We start from the raw sequence: 20,167 nt of genomic DNA, 5'->3' as shown, positions 1-20,167 counted from the left end.
GAATAAAGGCAACTACAGAGACATGAGGAAGGAGCTGGACAGAATTGACTAAGAGAGGAGCCTAGCAGGAAAGGCAGTGGAAAAGCAATGGCAGGAGTTTCTGGGAGTAATTCAGGAGACAGAGCAGAGATTCATCCCGAGAAAGCATGGTACAGGGAGAGTGAAGCAACCATTCTGAAGTTTAGATTAGATTAGATTAGATTACTTACAGTGTGGAAACAGGCCCTTCGGCCCAACAAGTCCACACCGCCCCGCCGAAGCGTAACCCACCCATACCCCTACATCTACATTTACCCCTTACCTAACACTATGGGCAATTTAGCATGGCCAATTCACCTGGCCTGCACATCTTTGGACTGTGGGAGGAAACCGGAGCACCCGGAGGAAACCCACGCAGACACGGGGAGAACGTGCAAACTCCACACAGTCAGTCGCCTGAGGCGGGAATTGAACCCGGGTCTCAGGCGCTGTGAGGCAGCAGTGCTAACCACTGTGCCACCGTGCCGCCCACTTAAACAATCCCAAATCAGTCTTGTGAACCTCTAGATTAGATTAGATTAGATTAGATTACTTACAGTGTGGAAACAGGCCCTTCGGCCCAACAAGTCCACACCGCCCCGCCGAAGCGCAACCCACCCATACCCCTACATCTACCCCTTACCTACACTACGGGCAATTTAGGATGGTCAATTCACCTGACCTGCACATCTTTGGACTGTGGGAGGAAACCGGAGCACCCGGAGGAAACCCACACAGACACGGGGAGAACGTGCAAACTCCACACAGTCAGTCGCCTCTCTATGTTCTATGTTCACATTTAGGTGAGGCATCACCTCACATTGAACTCCATTTGCCACCTCTCAGCCCTATTCTGCAGGTTATCCAAGGCCCCCTGCAACCTGTAACATTCTTCCAAACTCTCCACTACTCCACCGACTTTAGTGTCATCTGTAAATTTACTAATCCATCCACCTATGCCTGCGTCTAAGTCATTTATCAAAATGACAAACAGCAGTGGTCCCAAAACAGATCCTTGTGGCAGACTTCAGTAACCAGACAGAAACAGATCCTTCGGTCCAACAAATCTGTGCCGACCTGATATCCCAACCTAACCTAGTCCCATTTTCCCGCATTTGGCCCATATCCCTCTAAACCCTTCCTTTTCATACACCATCCAGCTGTCTTTCAAATGTTGTAATTTTACCAGTCTCCACCACTTCCTCTGGCATCTCATTCCATACACACACCACCAACATAAAAAAGTTGCCGCTTTTAAATCTTTTTAAATCTTTCCCCTCTCGCCTTAAACCTATGCCCTCTAGTTCTGGATTCTCCCACCCCAGGGAAAAGATTTTGTCAATTTACCCTATCTATGCCCCTCATGATTTCATAAACATCTATAAGGTCACCCTTCAGCCTCCGACACTCCAGCGAAAGTAGCCATAGCCTATTCTGCCTCTCCCTTTAGCTTAAACCCTCCAACCCTGGCAACATCCTTGTAACTCTTTTCTGAACTATTTCAAATTTCATAACATTCTTCCTATGAGAGAGAGAACAGACTTGCATACAAAATTCCAATATTAGCCTGACCAATGTCCTCAACATGACCTCCCAACTTCTATACTCAGTGCTCTGACCAATAAAGGAGAGCATACCAAATGCCATCTTCACTAACCTACCTACCTGCAACTCCACTTTTAAGGAACTGCATTTATGAACCTGCATTCCAAGGTCTTTTTGTTCAGCAACGCTCCCCAAGAACTTATCATTATTTAAGCTTTTCCCTCCTTTTTTTTGGCTCCCTCTGTTGATCTTTGTAAGCTTCCTAATCCTCTGTTTCCCATTGGCTTTTGCCACATTATGTGCTTTCTCTTTTGCTTTTATGCTATCCCTGATTTACCTAGTCAGCCATGGTTGCCTCATTCTCCCTGTACCATGCTTTCTCGGGATGAATCTCTGCTCTGTCTCCTGAATTACTCCCAGAAACTCCTGCCATTGCTTTTCCACTGCCTTTCCTGCTAGGCTCCTCTTTTAGTCAATTCTGCCCAGCTCCTTCCTCATGTTTCTGGAGTTGCCTTTATTCAGATGTAATACCATTATCTCTTATTCCAGCTTCTCCCTCGCAAATTGCAGACTAAATTCAATCATACTATGATCATTGCCTCCTAGGGGTTCCTTCTCCTTAGACCCCCTTATCAAGTCTGCCTCATTGCACAACACTCAATCCAGTAATGCCTATTCCCTCATGGGCTCCATCACAAGCTGCTCCAAAAGCCATCCCATAGACATTCCTCAAATGCCTTTCTTTGCATGCCACTACTAACCTGATTATCCCAGCCCACCTGCATATTGGAATCCCCCATGTTCACTGTAACTTTGCCTTTCTTAGACATCCTTTCTATCTCCTAGTATATCTTACGCCCCAGCTCCTAACTCCTGTTTGGAGGCCTGTACATAACTCCAACATTTTTATAACCTTTGCGGTTCCTCAATTCTACCCACACAGATTCTACACCATCTGACCCTACTTTGTTTATTACTATTAATTTAATTTAATTTCTTACTACTAAGACAACACCACTCCCTCTGTCCAACTGCCTTATCTTTTCAATAGGATGTGTATCCTTGGATATTCAGCTCTCAATCCTGATTGCCTTGCAGTCATGTCTCCATGACGCCCACCATGTCATAACTGCCAATTTTGATCTGCATCACAAGCTCATTTACCTTATTCCTCATACTGCGTACATTCAAATATAACATCTTCAGTCCTGTATTAACCATCCCTCTTCTCATCATCATTTGATGTCCCAGTGTGTTTGGAGTTTGATTGCTAACCCTTTCCAAATACTTTGTCCTATTTATATCTGTGCTGGAGACTTTAATATCTGCTCCTAAGTTCTCATTCCCTGTCATTTCTTTCATATTTTTCCATGCAGTTGAATCCACCCCAATGGATGTTAACTTGCTGCTTTGTTTCCCACTGGGGGAAGGTTCTCCTCTCCACCCGCCAACTTTCTAGTTTAACTTCCTGAGGTCAGCCTATTTATTACAGCATTAGTCCCAGGTCAGTTTGGATGGAGACTTTCCCAGCAGGAGAGATGCCTCCTGTTCCAATACTAATGCCCCATGAAAAAGAACCCCTCTTTCTAGCACAACTCTTTTAGCCATGTGCTAATTTCCCTTATTCTTGTGTCCCTATTCCAATTTGCATGTGGCTCGGGCAGTAATCTGGAGATTATAATTCTTGGGGACCTATTCTTTAATTTTGTTCCTTACTCCTGATACATCATGGATCATAACATCTGGATCCTCTCCCTCCCCCTCCAATATCCTTTCAAGCCAGCCAGATATCCCTTACCCTGGCACTGGGCAGGCAACATTCTTGATCCTGCTTACAAAGGATGTTACTTATTCTCCTAATGATAGAATCCCCTATAACAACCACTTGTCTTTCTGCTCTCCTCTCTTGAATGGCTTCCCATACCATGGTGCAGTGACCTGTTGGCTCATCATCCCTGCACTTGTGCTTTAATGAGTTGCTAATGCATGCTAGCAAGCTTCCCAGCACCAACAGTATGAAGTATCAACCCTCCTTTCAGGTTCACGGAATGTAATCGAAGAAGTTTTCCCATCTTTGGACTCCAATCTTTGGACTGTTGCCCAGTTATGTTTACTCATGTTTACTAACTGTTAACTCTTCTCACCTCCTCCAGGACTGGAAGATCCTCCCAAAGAAACAGAGGATGTACCTCTGAGTAAGTCTCTGGATTAACTGAGAGACAAAAACTAAAACAGGAAACAAAATGGGGGCAAAGTTTATGGCCTCAATTTGATGAACTCAGTGTTGACTCCTGAATGCTGTAGAGAGTCTAGTCAAAAGATAAACAAATATTGGTAAAGCTTCCATTGAGTCTAAATGGAACCACTTCACCATTGTTTATTGAGAGTGTCTGGAAGGCTGAAACCAGATGAGACTTGGAATAAAACATGCAGATGTCACTTGGAGCAATATGACCTTCATTCAGAGAAGATAAAACCCTAATGCAGCAGGGGTCAAGGCCAAAGATTCTCCCAAGCACGACCATGGCCCTCTGCAATAACAGAGCTTGCCCATTTACACTTTCCTCCTCTGATCTCCCTTTGTTCAATCGCTTGTTCTACTGTTGGTCCAGCCCAATTTTTGATTCAGTAATTCATACGGTCTCAGTTGCAATCCAGAGATTTAAGGGCAAAGTCTGAAGTCCAAAAACTGAGAGAAGGCTGCATTGTTGGATGTGCTGCCTTTCAGATTGTCCTATGTGGCCTTTTAGGGATAAGTAAAAGACTCTACTGCACCATTTGAAGACAAGTAAAGGAATATACCCTAATATTATAATCGATGTTTATCTCACAACCAACACCAACAGAAATGGATTTACTGGCTATATACACTGTACAGATGCCTTCATGCTTTTCCTTGTCCTGTAACGGTGATGATATTTCCAAAGTACTGGATGAGTGTTGAAGTGACCAGAGGCTATGAAAAGTGTCATATAAATGCAATTCTTTCTGTGATTAGAATAATGCATTGTCCTGAAAAAGAAATTGAAGACCATTGTGCTAATATTCTAGAAGAACAATCCAGGACAGAGATCTCTGCTTCCTGTGGCACCGAGCAGGATATTGTGGTAAACTCAAAAGACTGAAACCTGGGCAAAATACAAGGCTGATTCACCTAATGCTTGCTCCCACTGGTAAGATTTGTGCTTTGAGGAGAAATTCAGAGTCTGAATCTCTACACTCTAGAGTTAAGAAGAATGAAAGGTGATCTCATTGAAATCCATAAAATTCTTACAGGGCCTGACAGAGTCAATGCAGGAAGAACATTTCCCCTGGGATCTGGAACCAGAAGACACAGTCTCAGAAGAAAAGACAAAGAATGTAGCACTGAGATGAAGATGAATTTTATCAGCGAGTGGTGAACGTTTGAAATTCTCTACCCCAGAGAACTGTGAAAGTTGTTGAACATGTTTAAGACAGAGATTAATAGATTTTTAGTTATTAAAGATATTAAGGGCCATGGGAACATAACGTTGAGGTTGAAGATCAGCCATAATTCAGTTGCAGGGTGCTGCAGACTTGAGGCAACGAGTGGCTTGCTCATATTTCCTGTGGTTTTATGACTATGTCTGGTCAGGAAACTGCCTCCAATATTTACCCTTGAGGTTCTTGAGGTCCTCAGCTGCTCTAAGACCAGCAGAAAACTCTAAGCCAGTGTCATCCTGGAGTTAATTCATTCCCTGTAATCAGCAGGAGCTGCCAGTGATATCTGCATGAAAAAAAGCCTCACATTTGTATGATGTACTTTTTTGCCTCTTGCTTGTCCAAGTACTTTACAGACAATGGAGTGCTTTTGAGGCATTAGGAAATAGGGCAGCCAATTCATAGGCAGTAAGCTCCTAAAATTGGTCAACCAAACAACTTTAGATGCTGTTTGTGGAATAAACATGGAGAGAATTTTATTTGTTCTTCCAAACAGTGCAGTAGAATCTTTAACATACACCTGACCAGCCAGGTAAAGCCTTGGTTTAAGGTTTCATTCAAAAGGTGGCACCTCAGATAGGAAAGCACTATTTCAGTACCGCACTGAACTGTCATCCATGACTTTATGCTCATTTCTCAAGCATGGGACAAGTGCCCCCAAACTTCTGTCTCAAAAACTAATGTTTGTGTAAATATTGGGTACCACAGAAGGCACATAAAGGAGGCAATTTGGCCTCATTAAATTAATATCATAACTTCATGCCAATCTTCTGTTTTATCCCCATATTGTAACATATTACTTTTATCAAAATAATTTTCCAAGACCCTCATCAATGCCTCATTGAAACTGTCTCCACCACGCACCCAGGTGGTGCATTCCATACTCTACTTGCTCCTCTCTTGCATATCACTTTAAGTCTATGTCCTCTCATTCTTGTTCCTTTAATGAGCAGGAACAACCTCTCTATCTATTCTGTGCAACCCACTCATGATTTTGAAAATCTCTATCAGATCTCCTTTCAGCCCTTTTCTTTCCAAGCAGAACAGTCCCACCTTTTTCAGTCTATCCTCAAAACTGAAATTTCTCATTCCTGGAACCATTCTTGGAGAAGTTCCATTCCTGGAACTTCTACACTCTGTCCAAAGCATTCACATCCTCTGATATGGCACCCACAACTGTACAAAATGGTCCAGCTGAGGTCTAACAAGTTTCAAATGTAAGTTTAACATTACCTCCCTCCTCTTCTACTCTATACCCCAATTATTAAAGCTGAAAATACACACGGGAATTCCTAGAGGCATGCCATTCAAACTGGACCTCCATCAACAGACACATCAATTTAGACCCCATTTACCAACCTCATAGAAAAAGAACCGGAAGTGTTGTCAAACACTACAACAGACCACAAAACATCAATAGAAAGCGGAACACCAGCGCTTCCAGCTCAGCGAGTAAACCGACAACTTGAACCACAAACCGGAGCTACTTATCTTCTCAAAAATCACAAAATCTATGTTTTATTTACCCTCTTGACTTGTGCAGCTACCTTCAATGATTTATGCACAAATACCCAGTTCTTGCACCCCCACTATTTTATATTGTCTTTCCAATGTTCTTCTGACTAAAGTGCATCATCTTGAACTTCTCAGTATTGAATCTTATTTCTCACCTGTCCACCCACTCCACCAATTTATGTGTCTTTCTAATATTCTGCACTGTCCTCCTTACTATTTGAGGTCGAAGCAAAATGTGATGGGTTAGATCACCTAATACATAGGAAGGGACAGAGAGGACTTCAGGGAATATGCTCCTGTCAGGGTTAGTCTGCTTTATTTCAAAACAATCGGAGTTGTGACAATGTTACGAACAGCTTGTGGTGAGATGGTCTCAGTCAAGACTCCATCCTCACTTCACCCGGAGGATCATTCCATCCCATGTTTTGGTATTTTGTCAGTATCAATGCCTAAAACCCTGATTTCATCATTAGCGCGGACAGGAATTTATCGTACACATCAGCGAAGACCGAACGACGTGAGGGAGTGACGGTACTGAATGTGCAATGAGCAGGAGGCAAGAGGCAGGTGGAAGGTGGGGGGAGGTGTGGTTGGAATTAAGTTGTACGGGGGATGGTGTAACAATCCGTCCCTCCGATTGTTCCAAACCAGAGGGAGGGGAAATAGGGACACTTTAATCCAGTCACGGGTAAAATTGGAACTGGCTACGTTTGCAATGTGTTGAACAATCTCGGGGATCGCTGCAGACTCAGTCACTGCTCTGAGACTCGTCGCCTGCTCATTCACTGTTCAGGGCTGGAGTTGAACAGTTCGGGGCTGCTGCTGACAGTGCCCGTTACTTCGCCAGGCAGCCGCTACACGTGGACTGTCAGCCAAAGACTCAATCGGTGGATTAAGGCTGCTCCTAACCAGCTCTTCTCTCTCTCTCGCTCGCTCCTGGAGAATCAGAAACAATATGAAGTGTCCAGCAAGCCCTTTACTTGTATTCAGTTTTTGCACCGTGTCTGTGAGTACCTGGAAAAAAGAACAAAGCCGAAAACTCAGAAATAGTGTTACTCACCGTTTTATTGCATACTGCAGTTTGGAAGAATAGAGTTTTTACAAAAATAAATAATCCTTTATATCAGTTTTCAATTCTTTAGGATACCAACTAGGAAAAATGTTCCTCTCTATCTGTATAATGGTTATTGTTTAAATTCTGTTTTATCGCTGACAACTTGGAGATTTTGGAATCTATCTAAATTTAGATTTTACAATAAAGTCAGATGCTGGTCAGGTCCTGGAATAAATATACACAGGAGGCAATAAGAGAGACTCTAGATTCTGGTAGCAGGGTCTGTGTGGAGAGGTTTGAGATCGACCAGCATTGGCCAGAACTGAGTCTCACCATAGATGCTTCTGGCACCCTCTGTCTCAAATACTGCTCCCCCACAGACCCTGCTAGCATTGAGCAGGCGGCCAGAGCTCCTAGCCGAGTTCATGGTCACAGCTTGGAGAGGGGAAAGGGGGCCTCGTGGACGGTGTGGAAGGAGAACAAAGCAAATGGGGCAAGCTTTAGACCGGGAACCTCAGAGAAAAGAAAACATCTATACATCATCTAGCACAACCTCAGCCTTGTCCCAAACTACTTTACAAGGCAAGGAAGCATTTAGCCTGCAGTTACAGATGTGATGTACCCAACACAGCAGCCAGAGTGTGCATAGCATCATTCCACAAACAGCAGTGCCATCATAAACATAATGTCTGTTCCAGTGATGTCAGTTTTAAGATAAGTATTGCCACTGGAAGTAACTTTCTCATGATAGTGCCAATGTAATTTTTGTTATTGCACCCACCTGAGAGGGCAGCTGAGTTCTCAGTTTGACCTGACATTGAAGAAGGAGCATTGCAGACAGTGCAGCACACACTCAGATCCCTATCTATATTGGGAGTCTATGATAGACAGGGAAAAGCAGGTGCACCAACCAGCAAAGATAGTGCGACAGTTAGGTAAGACTGGCCAGACAGACAATAAGCTAGCCAGCCAGACAGACAGTGAGCTAGCCAGACAGACAGTGAAACAGACAGACATTAACCTAGCCAGACAGACAGGCAGTGAGACAGACAAAGAATGAGCTAGCTAAACAATGGGACAGACTGACAGTGAGCTAGCCAGACAGGCAGTGAGACATACAGACTGTCAGTGAGACAGACAGACAGACAGTGAGACAGACAGTGAGACAGACAGAGAGTGAGCTAGCCAGACAAACAGATAGATAGTGAGCTAGCCAGACAGTGAGACAGACAAACCGTGAGCTAGCCAGGCAGACAAGGAAACATACAGAAAGACAGTGAGCTAGCTGGACAGATAGTGAGACAAACAGACAGTAAACCAGACAGACAGTTAACTAGCCAGACAGATAATGAGACAGACAAACAGTAAGCTAGACAGAAAGTCAGTTAGAGTGACAGACAGTGAATCAGACAGTGAGCTAGCCAAACAGAAGGTGAGATAGTCAGGCAGTGAATTAGCCAGTGATTTGACAAGGAAGGACAGACCTAAAGCAGACAAATGAAATGTAAACAAAAAAAAACTGCTGATCAGTTTAGTTGGAATGTATTTGTATCCCAATCAAGAGATTAGATGACATTATAAATATTGAAAATTTGTTAATTTGGTTACAGTTTTAGAATGTCCTTTGTGTATCACAGTGTAGCTCCATGAGTACAGCCGAATCTATCTCTGGGTAACCCATGGTAGACACGTCAAGTAATCAGCACAGTATTATATGTGTGGAGTGGGGAATTTACATAAAATTCACAGCCAATTTTGAAGATAACTGTGATATATCAGACTAAAGAACAAACTGTTCTGACAACAGTAAGTTCCAACAGTGAATGTGATGCAATCACAACAAACCTGTTGTTAGCAACACACCATTGTTCAACTCTGAGAATGATAGAAAGGAGCATTATATTGCATTCATCTTAGCATGAGATGGAACAAATTTTATTGACATTTAGGGTGAAAGCCAACCCAGGATCAGAATGTCTGTTTCCAGATCATCAGTAAAATTACAACAACCCTCACTGGCTGATGATCTTAAATTCAGCAAGTGGGGAGGCCGTGACTTGACTCTAGGGATCTTCATTTGCTAAAAAGTAAAAATAATGATACCGTTGGAAACAATGCACCTTTATGTGTTAAATATTGCTTGCTTCAAAGGTACATGTGACTCAAGCCCTAATGCTCTAAATTTTGCTTTTTTTTTGGAAGAAAATTAATTATGTAAAGAGTTGTAGTTGTTCACTCTTCAGCTACGGAAATCAAACAAGACTTCCTGATTTAACTTTTCTTAACCTCTTTTGATAAACTTGGCCAGGGCAAATAAGACAAGGGATTCCATGATGAGCAATAGGACCTCGAGATGCACTGAGGATCAAAGGGACCTTGGTGTGCAAGTCTACTGGTCCTTCAGGCATCAGAACAGGTGTATATAGCGATTAAGAAGATCTATAGCGTCCTTGCTGTTATTAGCCGAGGGGTTTAAGAGCAGGGAGGTTATGCTAAGACTGTATAAAATGCTGATGAGAAATGAAAACAGTTTATTTCTATCTACTGTATTCCTCAAGATTTTGAATACCTCAATCAAATCTCCTCTAAACCTTTTCTAAGAAGAGCAGACCCACCTTCTCCAATCCAACCATGTAACTGACACTCATCATCCCTGAAACCACTACCATAGAATTATGCAGCACAGGAACAGGCTCTTTGACCCACCATGATGCTATTCTAAACTAATCCCACCTGTCTGCATGTGGCCCATATCCAGCTATTCTGTATCTGTCTGTCTAAATGCCTGTTAAACTCTGCTATTGTATCAATCATCTCTCTGGAACCATGTTCTAGGCACCCTCTGAGTAAAAAACTTGCTTCGTACATCTCCCTTAATTTTCCCCCTCACTTTAAACCTACGCCCCCTAGTATTTGATATTTTCACGCTGGAACAGTATTATGCACCATAATTCATAATCCAGCATAATCTTGTAATTTTACATTTTTGTCTAGACAGTGAAAATAATGAAACCATTGACTTCCCTAGTTTCGGTCTAATAACCCAAAATTATTTATAGTGGCACTCATAACAGACAGATTAACACACTTATATGAAATTAATCTGTACACTGTTTTGATGTCATTGGAGGATTAACATATATTGTAAAGATTTCTGATGAATGTATTTTCTTTACAAATGTCAGCAGGGAGTTCATTTTAAAAGCCACCTATCTTATTTATAGTGTGCACATTATATTTCTGATGTTGCACATTTTTCACATGTCATACTTTACATTCACTATAAATAATTTTGTTTAACTTTGTCTACTCAGTTAGGTAACCAAATCAAATCTCTGAAAATCAAGAACGTGAAACTTTATCTAAAAGAATCTAGTTACTTTTGAGATCTCTGTAAAGTCAAAAATGGATTTAAGACTATGCCATCAATAGAAATTAGAACTAACAATACTCAAGAATGTTTGAGACCTTTAGTCAATATCTCCTGCAATTTTGTATTCCTTGCTCATGAATATTCTCGACTTTATCATTTTTTCTCTGATCTGTTTCACCATTCCAGCCTCGGGCGACTGTCTGTGTGGAGTTTGCACATTCTCCCTGTGTCTGCGTGGGTTTCCTCTGGTGCTCCAGTTTCTTCTCACAGTCCAAAGATGTACAGGTCAGGTGAATTGGCCATGCTAAATTGCCCATAGTGTTAGGTGCATTAGTCAGAGGGAAATGGGTCTGGTTGGGTTACTATTCGGAGGGTCGGTGTGGGCTTGTTGGGCTGAAGGGCCTGTTTCCACACTGTAGGGGATCTTGAGACTCATTGCTTGTAATTCCATGTGAGAATTTAAGGATGTTTTATGTACTTTAGATTACTACATGGATGGGAGTACATGAGCTTGAGTTCAGGAATTCAGAGCTTGAGAGATGGCTCAAATCGCTGCTGAACATACAAAAGGCTAAGATTGTCTTGGAGTGCATGCTTCAGGAGGTTCACAGAAAGTACAGAAGGTTCATAAGTAAATGATCCACTGGCAGTATAAGATGAGACAGCAGTGATATTCTCAAGCTACTGTTCAGGTGACAGCTTCTCAGTGGGACGTCATCCAATGCCACGGGGGCACAGGGTAGGAGCATGGAGTTGGCACAGCAAAATGTAGAAATGCTCCACCGATTTGATACTTGACACGTAATGAAAAACATTTTATATTCTCCCCCAGGATAAGTTTGGAAGTAGGAGGGCATTTGATCAGGCAGGATGATGGCAAGTTGCCTGCACACCAACTAGATCCATGCCAGGGAGTCCCCTGAATGACCACCCTTCATCTTACGTAGCTCCCTGTGTACAAGGATGAATTGCTTCCATACTAAAATGGGTTCTCAACTAACTGAAGATTCCAGTGCATGACTGGCAGCCTCTGTAATAGCAAGGCTAGTTGGGTGAATGGGAGGAATACAATTGGTCATTTCTCTATCGATGTTCGACCAGCATTCCTTCTGATTTTCTTTCCAACTGAGTGGGCCTCTGGGATCATCATGTTGGTGCTGACTGCCATGTCCGGAACCTTGGGGCCGATGGGTGCATCTCAGAGGGAACATTAAGCTAGATTTACCATTGGACAAGGAGACTTGAGGGATGCACATCTTTTCTATTCATCTTTAAATCTTGGGCCACGTTTTCCTAAGGTGTTGATGTGGACATTGCACTTTTTCAGATAGATGTTGAGGGTATCTTTGAAATATTTGCTCTGCTCCCTTGGGAGTCTCTTGTATTGTTGAAGCTCCCAGAAGAGAATTCAAATAATACTGTGAGTCAATTGTCTAGTGGTGTTATCACAGAACTATTCTGGGGACCCATCACTGCAGATGGTGGAATTTGAATTTAACGAGGGAAAAAAAATCTTGAATTAAGAGTCTTATGATGACAATGAATCCATTGTTGATTGTAAGAAAAAAAAACCATCTGGTTCACTAATGCCCCATAAGGAAGAAAACTTCATCCTTCCCTGAAATGGCTTCCATGTGACTCCTGACCAACGGCAATGTAATTAAGGATAATTAAGGATGGGCATTGAAATTGCTGGCCTTGCCAGTGACGCCCACATTGCATGAATGACTAAGAAAAGTGGCCTGGCCAGCACAGCTGATCGACTGCGGGCGGTGTTTCAGCACTAGATACATTAGCCTAAGAGAGAAGAGCTTAACATTGATGCACATGTCCTGCAGGATATGCAGAATGCAGGCAGCTTTCGTGGTATATCTCCAGGGTTTGAGGTGACTGCTGTACACAACCTAAGTCTCTGAGGCATGTAGGAAACCTACTGCTCTGTGGATCATGGGCTTGGTGCTGAGGTTGAGGTCTTTAAACACTAGGCCTGATGAAGGGTTAAGCCTGAAACATTGACTTTCTTGCTCCTCAGATACTGCCTGACCTGTTGTGCTTTGTCGACTCAATTTCTGAACACTGTCTTCCTTAGGTGATTGAAGGCAGTATTGAACATTTATGACTGCTTTTTTTGACAGTAGGATCCCAAGGTATGGAAAGTGAATCCCATCAAACAAGGCCTTGTCCTGCATTATGATAACTGGAGGCCATTGCTATGTTGCTCAAGAACTTTTGTCTTATAAATGTTAATGTAAGGCTCACATCTTCATGACAGTGTTGATAGTCGCTTGGAGTTTGATCTTCGAGTCTACGCAGACATGAACATCATCAACATACTGTAGTTCAGTGGCAACCATTTATGTCATCAACATAAATTAATGATCGAGTAAGAGTCACTTCTTATCATCACTGGCACTTACCTCGTGGCAACCCTCCATGTTGTCACATCAGGAACACGTAATAGTCCTCATTCAAAGGCACTCAGTGCCTGATCAACAGACCTGGCATCAAGAAGGGGAAGAGCCCACTGGAAACTGCCTACCACTTAGCTGATAATGTCCTACATGACCTCTCCACACTGCAAACCCCTTGCTGCCATCACTTACTTCAGGCTTGAGTTGCTCCATAATGCAAGGCTTCCCACTGAGTGCATTGCCATCAGTGGTCATCTACTCCTCGTGGTGCTGCTCAGCAACTTAGCTGCCAGACATTGGTTGGCCAGCAGCTAGCTCTCAGTGGGTGGAGTTGGATCTTCTGATCACTGGGTCCTGATCCCAGGAGGAAATAGTGCTGGCCTCTCATTAGCTCTCCAGGTAGCATCTCAGATTCCCATCATCTTTATAAAACTCCCATTTTGCTGTCACCTAAAGGATTTGTCTGAAGTGTGCACAACATTTTACAGGGGATTGGAAAACAGCCAGAAGTCATGGTCCATGTGTGAACCAATAATCTGGGTTTTGAGACAGAATCTTGAAAGCAAAGGAGGTGACTATAGATCAGGATTACAACAGCACTAAGCTCTCATTGTCGAGGCATTGTGGTGATCTTTCAGGAATCAATGGAGTCAGGGAGGGTCCCAAAGGATTGGAAATAGCTAATGTAACACCCCTGAATGTGCTGGCATTAGAGAGGGTCCAGAGCGGGTTTACAAGAATGATCTCAGCGATGAAGAGCTTGTCATATGAAGAGCAGTTGGGGACTCCAGGTCTGTACTCAATGGAGTTTAGAAGGATGGGGGCGGGGTTAATTGAGACTTACAGAATACTGATAGGCCTGGATAGAGTGGACATGGAGAAACTGTTTCCACTAGTAAGAGAGATTAGGACCCATGGGCACAGTCTCAAAGTGAAAGGATGACCCTATTGCAATTGATATAAGGAGGAATTTTTTCAGTCAGAGAGTGGTTAATCTGTTGAACTCATTGCTATAGAGGTGTGTGGAGGCCAAATAATTGAGTGTATTTAAGATAAAAAGAGATAGATTCTTGATTAGTAAGGATATCAAAGGTTACAAAGAAAATCAAAGGATATCGGTTATCAAAGGATATCAAAGGCTAAAGAACTGGGTTGAGAAACAGATCATCCATAATCGAATGGCAGAGAAGACTCAGTGGGCCAAATGGCCTAATTCTGCTTCTATATTTTATGGTATTATGGTCTAAAATTAATCTAGGAGATTTAGTAATGGGGACAAAGAGACGATAGATAAGTTAAACAGTTATCTTGTGTTAATCCTCACTTGAGAGGATACAAGTAGCATCCTATTAATCAGGAGTTGGGAGGGAAGAAACAACTGAAGAAAATTATAGCTCCCATGGAAGCAGTGGTAAATATATTGTTGGAACTATGAGTTGACAAGTCACCAAGACCTGATGGAGTTCATCCTAGGGGTCATGAAAGAAATAGCCAGTGAAAAGGTTGATGCTTTGGTTTTAATTTTCTAAACCACATTAGATTTGGGGCAAGTTAAACTGGAAATTGGATAACGTAACTCCTTTATTCAAAAAGGTTGGGAGACAGAAAGCTGGTTAGTTTAGCACCTGTCATAGGGAACATGAATGAATGAATGGCTTTATTGTCACATATGTCTTGAAGATATAGTGAAAAGTATATTGTCGCCACAATCTGGTGCCATTTGGAGTTACGCCAGGAGTCCAGGCTCTGGGCCTACCATCACCAGGAGTCCAGGCTCTGGACCTACCACCATCAGGAGTCCAGGGTCCGGGCACCGCCACCATGAGCCCAGGCTCTGAACACTATCCCAATCAACAGCACTGATGCTGCAGCCACTGCCCACCAACACCACCTTAGCCTTAAAAATTATGAGGAAAGGAAGAAAGAAAAGAAAAAAGGCAAAAACTACATTGAGAAAACAATGCTGCCAGCCTGGAGTGGACAGGTTCCAACAAGGTCAAACCAAACTATACTGTGGTATGTTGGAACTTATAAATAAAGGTGTTACAAATAGGCAGTTGGAAAATGTCAAGATAACCAGGCAAAGCCAACATGGTTTAGTCAAAGGGAAGTCATGTTTAGCTATTTATCGGAGTTCTTTGAGGAAGTAACTTGTGTTGTTGATAAAGGAGAAGCAGTGGATATATTGTACATATATTTCCAGAAGGCATTTAATCAACTGCTACAGCAAAGGCTATTGTGAGAAATAAAAGCTCAGAGTGTAGGAGGTAACATATTGGCATGGATAGAAAATTAGCTGACTAACAGAAAGCAGGGCGTAAGAATAAATGAGTCTTTTTCAGGCTGGAGGGATGTGCCACAAGGTCAATACTGGGGTCTCAACTCATTTCAACTTATATAAATGACGTGGATGGGGGACTGAAGGTATAGTAACTAAATTTGCTGATGACACAAAGATAGGTAGGAAAGTGGGTTGTGAAAAGACATATGGAACCTCCAAAAGGATATAAATAAGATCTGGCATCTGAAGTATAATGTGCAAAAGACTGATATTATCCAGTTTGGCAGAAACTGGGGAGGGGAATTGGATGTAGGAGTACAGACATTATACTTCAGTTATACAGGGCACTAATGAGACTGTACTTGGAGCATTGTGTACAGCTCTGATCATTCACATTAATGTGTTGGAAGCAGGTCAAAGAGATTTACTAGATTAATAGAGCTGAGGTAAAGTGAAGAGGGAGCAGCATTTAGATTAGATTAGATTAGATTCCTTACAGCGTGGAAATAGGCCCTTCTGCCCAACCAGTCCACACTGACCCTCCGAAGAGTAACCCATCCAGACCAGTTCCCTCTGACAAATGCACCTGAGATACTTAGCAAGGAAGGATAAACTACTGACCAATTTCAGCACAGGTTAAACAATTCTTAAACTCAAATACATTAGCGGTGAGCAAAGTCTATGATGAAAATCATTTATATAATGCCTTATACAATCTCAAACAATGTCTCAAATTGCCTTATAGCCAGCTAACTACATTTGAATGCCAGAAATACCAGAGAGAATTAATATAGAACATAGAACATAGAAAAATACAGCGCAGTACAGGCCCTTTGGCCCTCGATGTTGCACCGATCCAAGCCCACCTAACCTACACTAGCCCACTATCCTCCAAATGCCTATCCAATGCTCGTTTAAATGCCCATAAAGAGGGAGAGTCCACCACTGCGACTGGCAGGGCATTCCATGAACTCACGACTCACTGAGTAAAGAATCTACCCCTAACATCTGTCCTATACCTACCACCCCTTAATTTAAAGCTATGCCCCCTCGTAATAGCTGACTCCATACATGGAAAAAGGTTCTCATGGTCAACCCTATCTAAACCCCTAATCCCCTAATCATCTTGTACAACATATCTAGCAACATCCTGCAAGCAGCAGCATAGCAATCAGTTAAATGATTTTAGGGACACAAAAACAGAAATGCTAGAAAAGCCCAGCAGGTCAAGCAGCATCTATGGAGAAAAGAAAGATCGCTGGACCTGAGATGTTAATTTCCCACACATTCTGCCAGGCCTGTTGAGGTTTTTCAGCAATTTCTGTTTGTGTTTCTGATTTCCAGCATCCTTAATTCTTTTGGTTTAATTGATTTTACGGATATTGTAGGACTTTAATCCACACCTTCCAATGTAATAAACAAGGGAACAAGCAACTGAGCCACAATTGACACCTAACAAGAGTTTGTACAATTATAATACTGTCTTCAAACACAATTCAAAGGGCGGCAAAATGAGTGGAAGGGGATTCAATTGTAAGGGAAGTAGATAGGTGGTTCTGCCGCCAAAAATGAGACTCCCATATGGTATGTTGCCTCCCAGGTGCACGGGTCAGGGATGTCTCAGATCAGCTGCAGAACATTCTGAAGGAGGAGGATGAACAGTCAGTTGTCGTGGTGCATACAGGGACCAATGATATAGGTAAAATATGGGATGAGCTTCGACAAACAGAATCAAGGGAATTAGGAGCCAAGTTAAAAAGTAGGGCCTCAGAGGTAGTCATCTCAGGATTGCTACGAGTGCCACATGCTGGTCAGGGTACAAATGAAAGAATAGCAGGATGAATGCATGGCTTTCTGGGACATTGGGACTGGTTGTGAGGGAGGTAGGACTATACAAATTGGGTGTTCTACACCTGGGCAGGACAGGAACCAGTGTCCTTGGGAGTGCTTTTGCTAACTCCGAGATTCATTTTCTGAGGGTCATGTTTTCACTTCAACTTCTCTCTTCCTTTTTATATATTAGAAGAAGCTCCTTATTATCAGTTTTGTATTTTCCTCACTAGTTTGCCTTCATGGTTTCTCTGTTCTTATTTATTCCTTTGTGAGGTTCTCAGTTTATCGGAGTCTTTAGGAACTATCGCTGACATTGGCCTCATTATATGCTTTTTCTTTCAGCTTAGTATTGTCCTTACTTCCTTGCTTGGTGATGATTGGTTTGCCTCTCTCTTAGGATCTTTCCTTCTTATAGGGATGTATTTTTGCTGAGAGTCATGAGTTACATCCTTAAGTGTCCAACGTTGCTTCATTACTGTCACTGTAGCTGGATCACTCCTTTCTTAGGGATCTTTTACTCTGAGGTAATTTACTAACCTGCCTCATTACATATTGCCACATCTAGAATAGCCTGATTCCTGCTTAGCTCCATGAAACATTGTTCTAAAAATCTGTCTCTAATGCACTGTATGAATTTGTTGTTGTAGTTACCCTTCCCAATTTGATTATTCCAATCAATCTATCATAATTATTTTTTTTGTAACATGCTCCTATTATGTGTTGATTTATAGCCTTTCTTAGAGTGGGCATTGCTTGGGATGTACACTGTTGAGAGTGTGTCGCTGGAAAAGCACAGTAAGTCAGGCAGCATCCGAGAAGCAGGAAAATCAACTTTTTGGGCAAGAGCCAAGGGTCTTCCAAGGATGCCTACATTGAAGAAGGCCTCTTCCTCTCTCTACAAAGATCTGAGTGAGTCTCTCTCTCTCCCTATACTCCCCAAGTCCTCTCCTCTGTCCTAGAACATAGAACATAGAACATAGAACAATACAGCACAGAACAGGCCCTTCGGCCCACGATGTTGTGCCGAACTTCTATCCTAGATTAAGCACCCATCCATGTACCTATCCAAATGCCGCTTAAAGGTCGCCAATGAATCTGACTCTACCACTCCCACGGGCAGCGCATTCCATGCCCCCACCACTCTCTGGGTGAAGAACCCACCCCTGACATCTCCCCTATACCTTCCACCCTTCACCTTAAATTTATGTCCCCTTGTAACACTCTGTTGTACCCGGGGAAAAAGTTTCTGACTGTCTACTCTATCTATTCCTCTGATCATCTTATAAACCTCTATCAAGTCACCCCTCATCCTTCGCCGTTCCAACGAGAAAAGGCCGAGAACTCTCAACCTATCCTCGTACGACCTACTCTCCATTCCAGGCAACATCCTGGTAAATCTTCTCTGCACCCTCTCCAAAGCTTCCACATCTTTCCTAAAGTGAGGCGACCAGAACTGCACACAGTACTCCAAATGTGGCCTAACCAAAGTCCTGTACAGCTGCAACATCACCTCACGACTCTTGAATTCAATCCCTCTGCTAATGAACGATAATACTCCATAGGCCTTCTTACAAACTCTATCCACCTGAGTGGCAACCTTCAAAGATCTATGTACATAGACCCCAAGATCCCTCTGTTCCTCCACCTGACCAAGAACCCTACCATTAACCCTGTATTCCGCATTCTTATTTGTTCTTCCAAAATGGACAACTTCACACTTGGCAGGGTTGAACTCCATCTGCCACTCCTCAGCCCAGCTCTGCATCATATCTAAGTCCCTCTGCAGCCGACAACAGCCCTCCTCACTGTCCACAACTCCACCTATCTTTGTATCATCTGCAAATTTACTGACCCACCCTTCGACTCCCTCATCTAAGTCATTAATAAAAATTACAAACAGCAGAGGACCCAGAACTGATCCCTGCGGAACTCCACTTGTAACTGGACTCCATGCTGAATATTTACCATCTACTACCACTCTCTGACTTCGACCGGTTAGCCAGTTTTCTATCCAATTGGCCAAATTTCCCTCTATCCCATGCCTCCTGACTTTCCGCATAAGCCTACCATGGGGAACCTTATCAAATGCCTTACTAAAATCCATGTACACTACATCCACTGCTCTACCCTCATCCACATGCTTGGTCACCTCCTCGAAGAATTCAATAAGACTTGTAAGGCAAGACCTACCCTTCACAAATCCGTGCTGGCTGTCCCTAATCAAGCAGTGCCGTTCCAGATACTCGTAAATCCTATCCCTCAGTACCCTTTCCATTACTTTGCCTACCACAGAAGTAAGACTAACTGGCCTGTAATTCCCGGGGTTATCCCTATTCCCTTTTTTGAACAGGGGCACAACATTCGCTACTCTCCAGTCCCCTGGTACCACCCCCGTTGCCAGTGAAGACGAGAAGATCATTGCCAACGGTACTGCAATTTCCTCTCTTGCTTCCCACATAATCCTAGGATATATCCCGTCAGGCCCGGGGGACTTGTCTATCCTCAAGTTGTTCAAAATGTCCAACACATCTTCCTTCCTAACAGATATCTCTTCTAGCTTATCAGTCCGTTTCACACTCTCCTCTTCAACAATACAGTCCCTCTCGTTCGTAAATACTGAAGAGAAGTACTTGTTCAAGACCTCTCCTATCTCTTCCGACTCAATACACAGTCTC

At 42.9% G+C, this 20,167-nt stretch overlaps 1 protein-coding gene across 1 annotated transcript in view; it reads left to right on the top strand.

Annotated features, from left to right (window-relative positions):
- The first annotated feature begins 7,331 nt into the window (after positions 1-7,331).
- Positions 7,332-20,167, top strand: part of LOC140465534 (vasoactive intestinal polypeptide receptor-like) — a 137,401-nt gene continuing 124,565 nt past the window's right edge. The window contains exon 1 of the mRNA XM_072561073.1: positions 7,332-7,546. Coding sequence (XP_072417174.1) covers positions 7,496-7,546 — 51 coding nt within the window. The 5' untranslated portion in view covers positions 7,332-7,495. The remainder of the gene's footprint in view (positions 7,547-20,167) is intronic.

This window comes from Chiloscyllium punctatum, chromosome 42 (genome assembly GCF_047496795.1).
Source record: "Chiloscyllium punctatum isolate Juve2018m chromosome 42, sChiPun1.3, whole genome shotgun sequence".
NCBI lineage: Eukaryota > Metazoa > Chordata > Chondrichthyes > Orectolobiformes > Hemiscylliidae > Chiloscyllium > Chiloscyllium punctatum.
The sequence above is the reverse complement of the archived record's forward strand: the minus strand, read 5'-3'. Positions and strand labels throughout refer to the sequence as shown.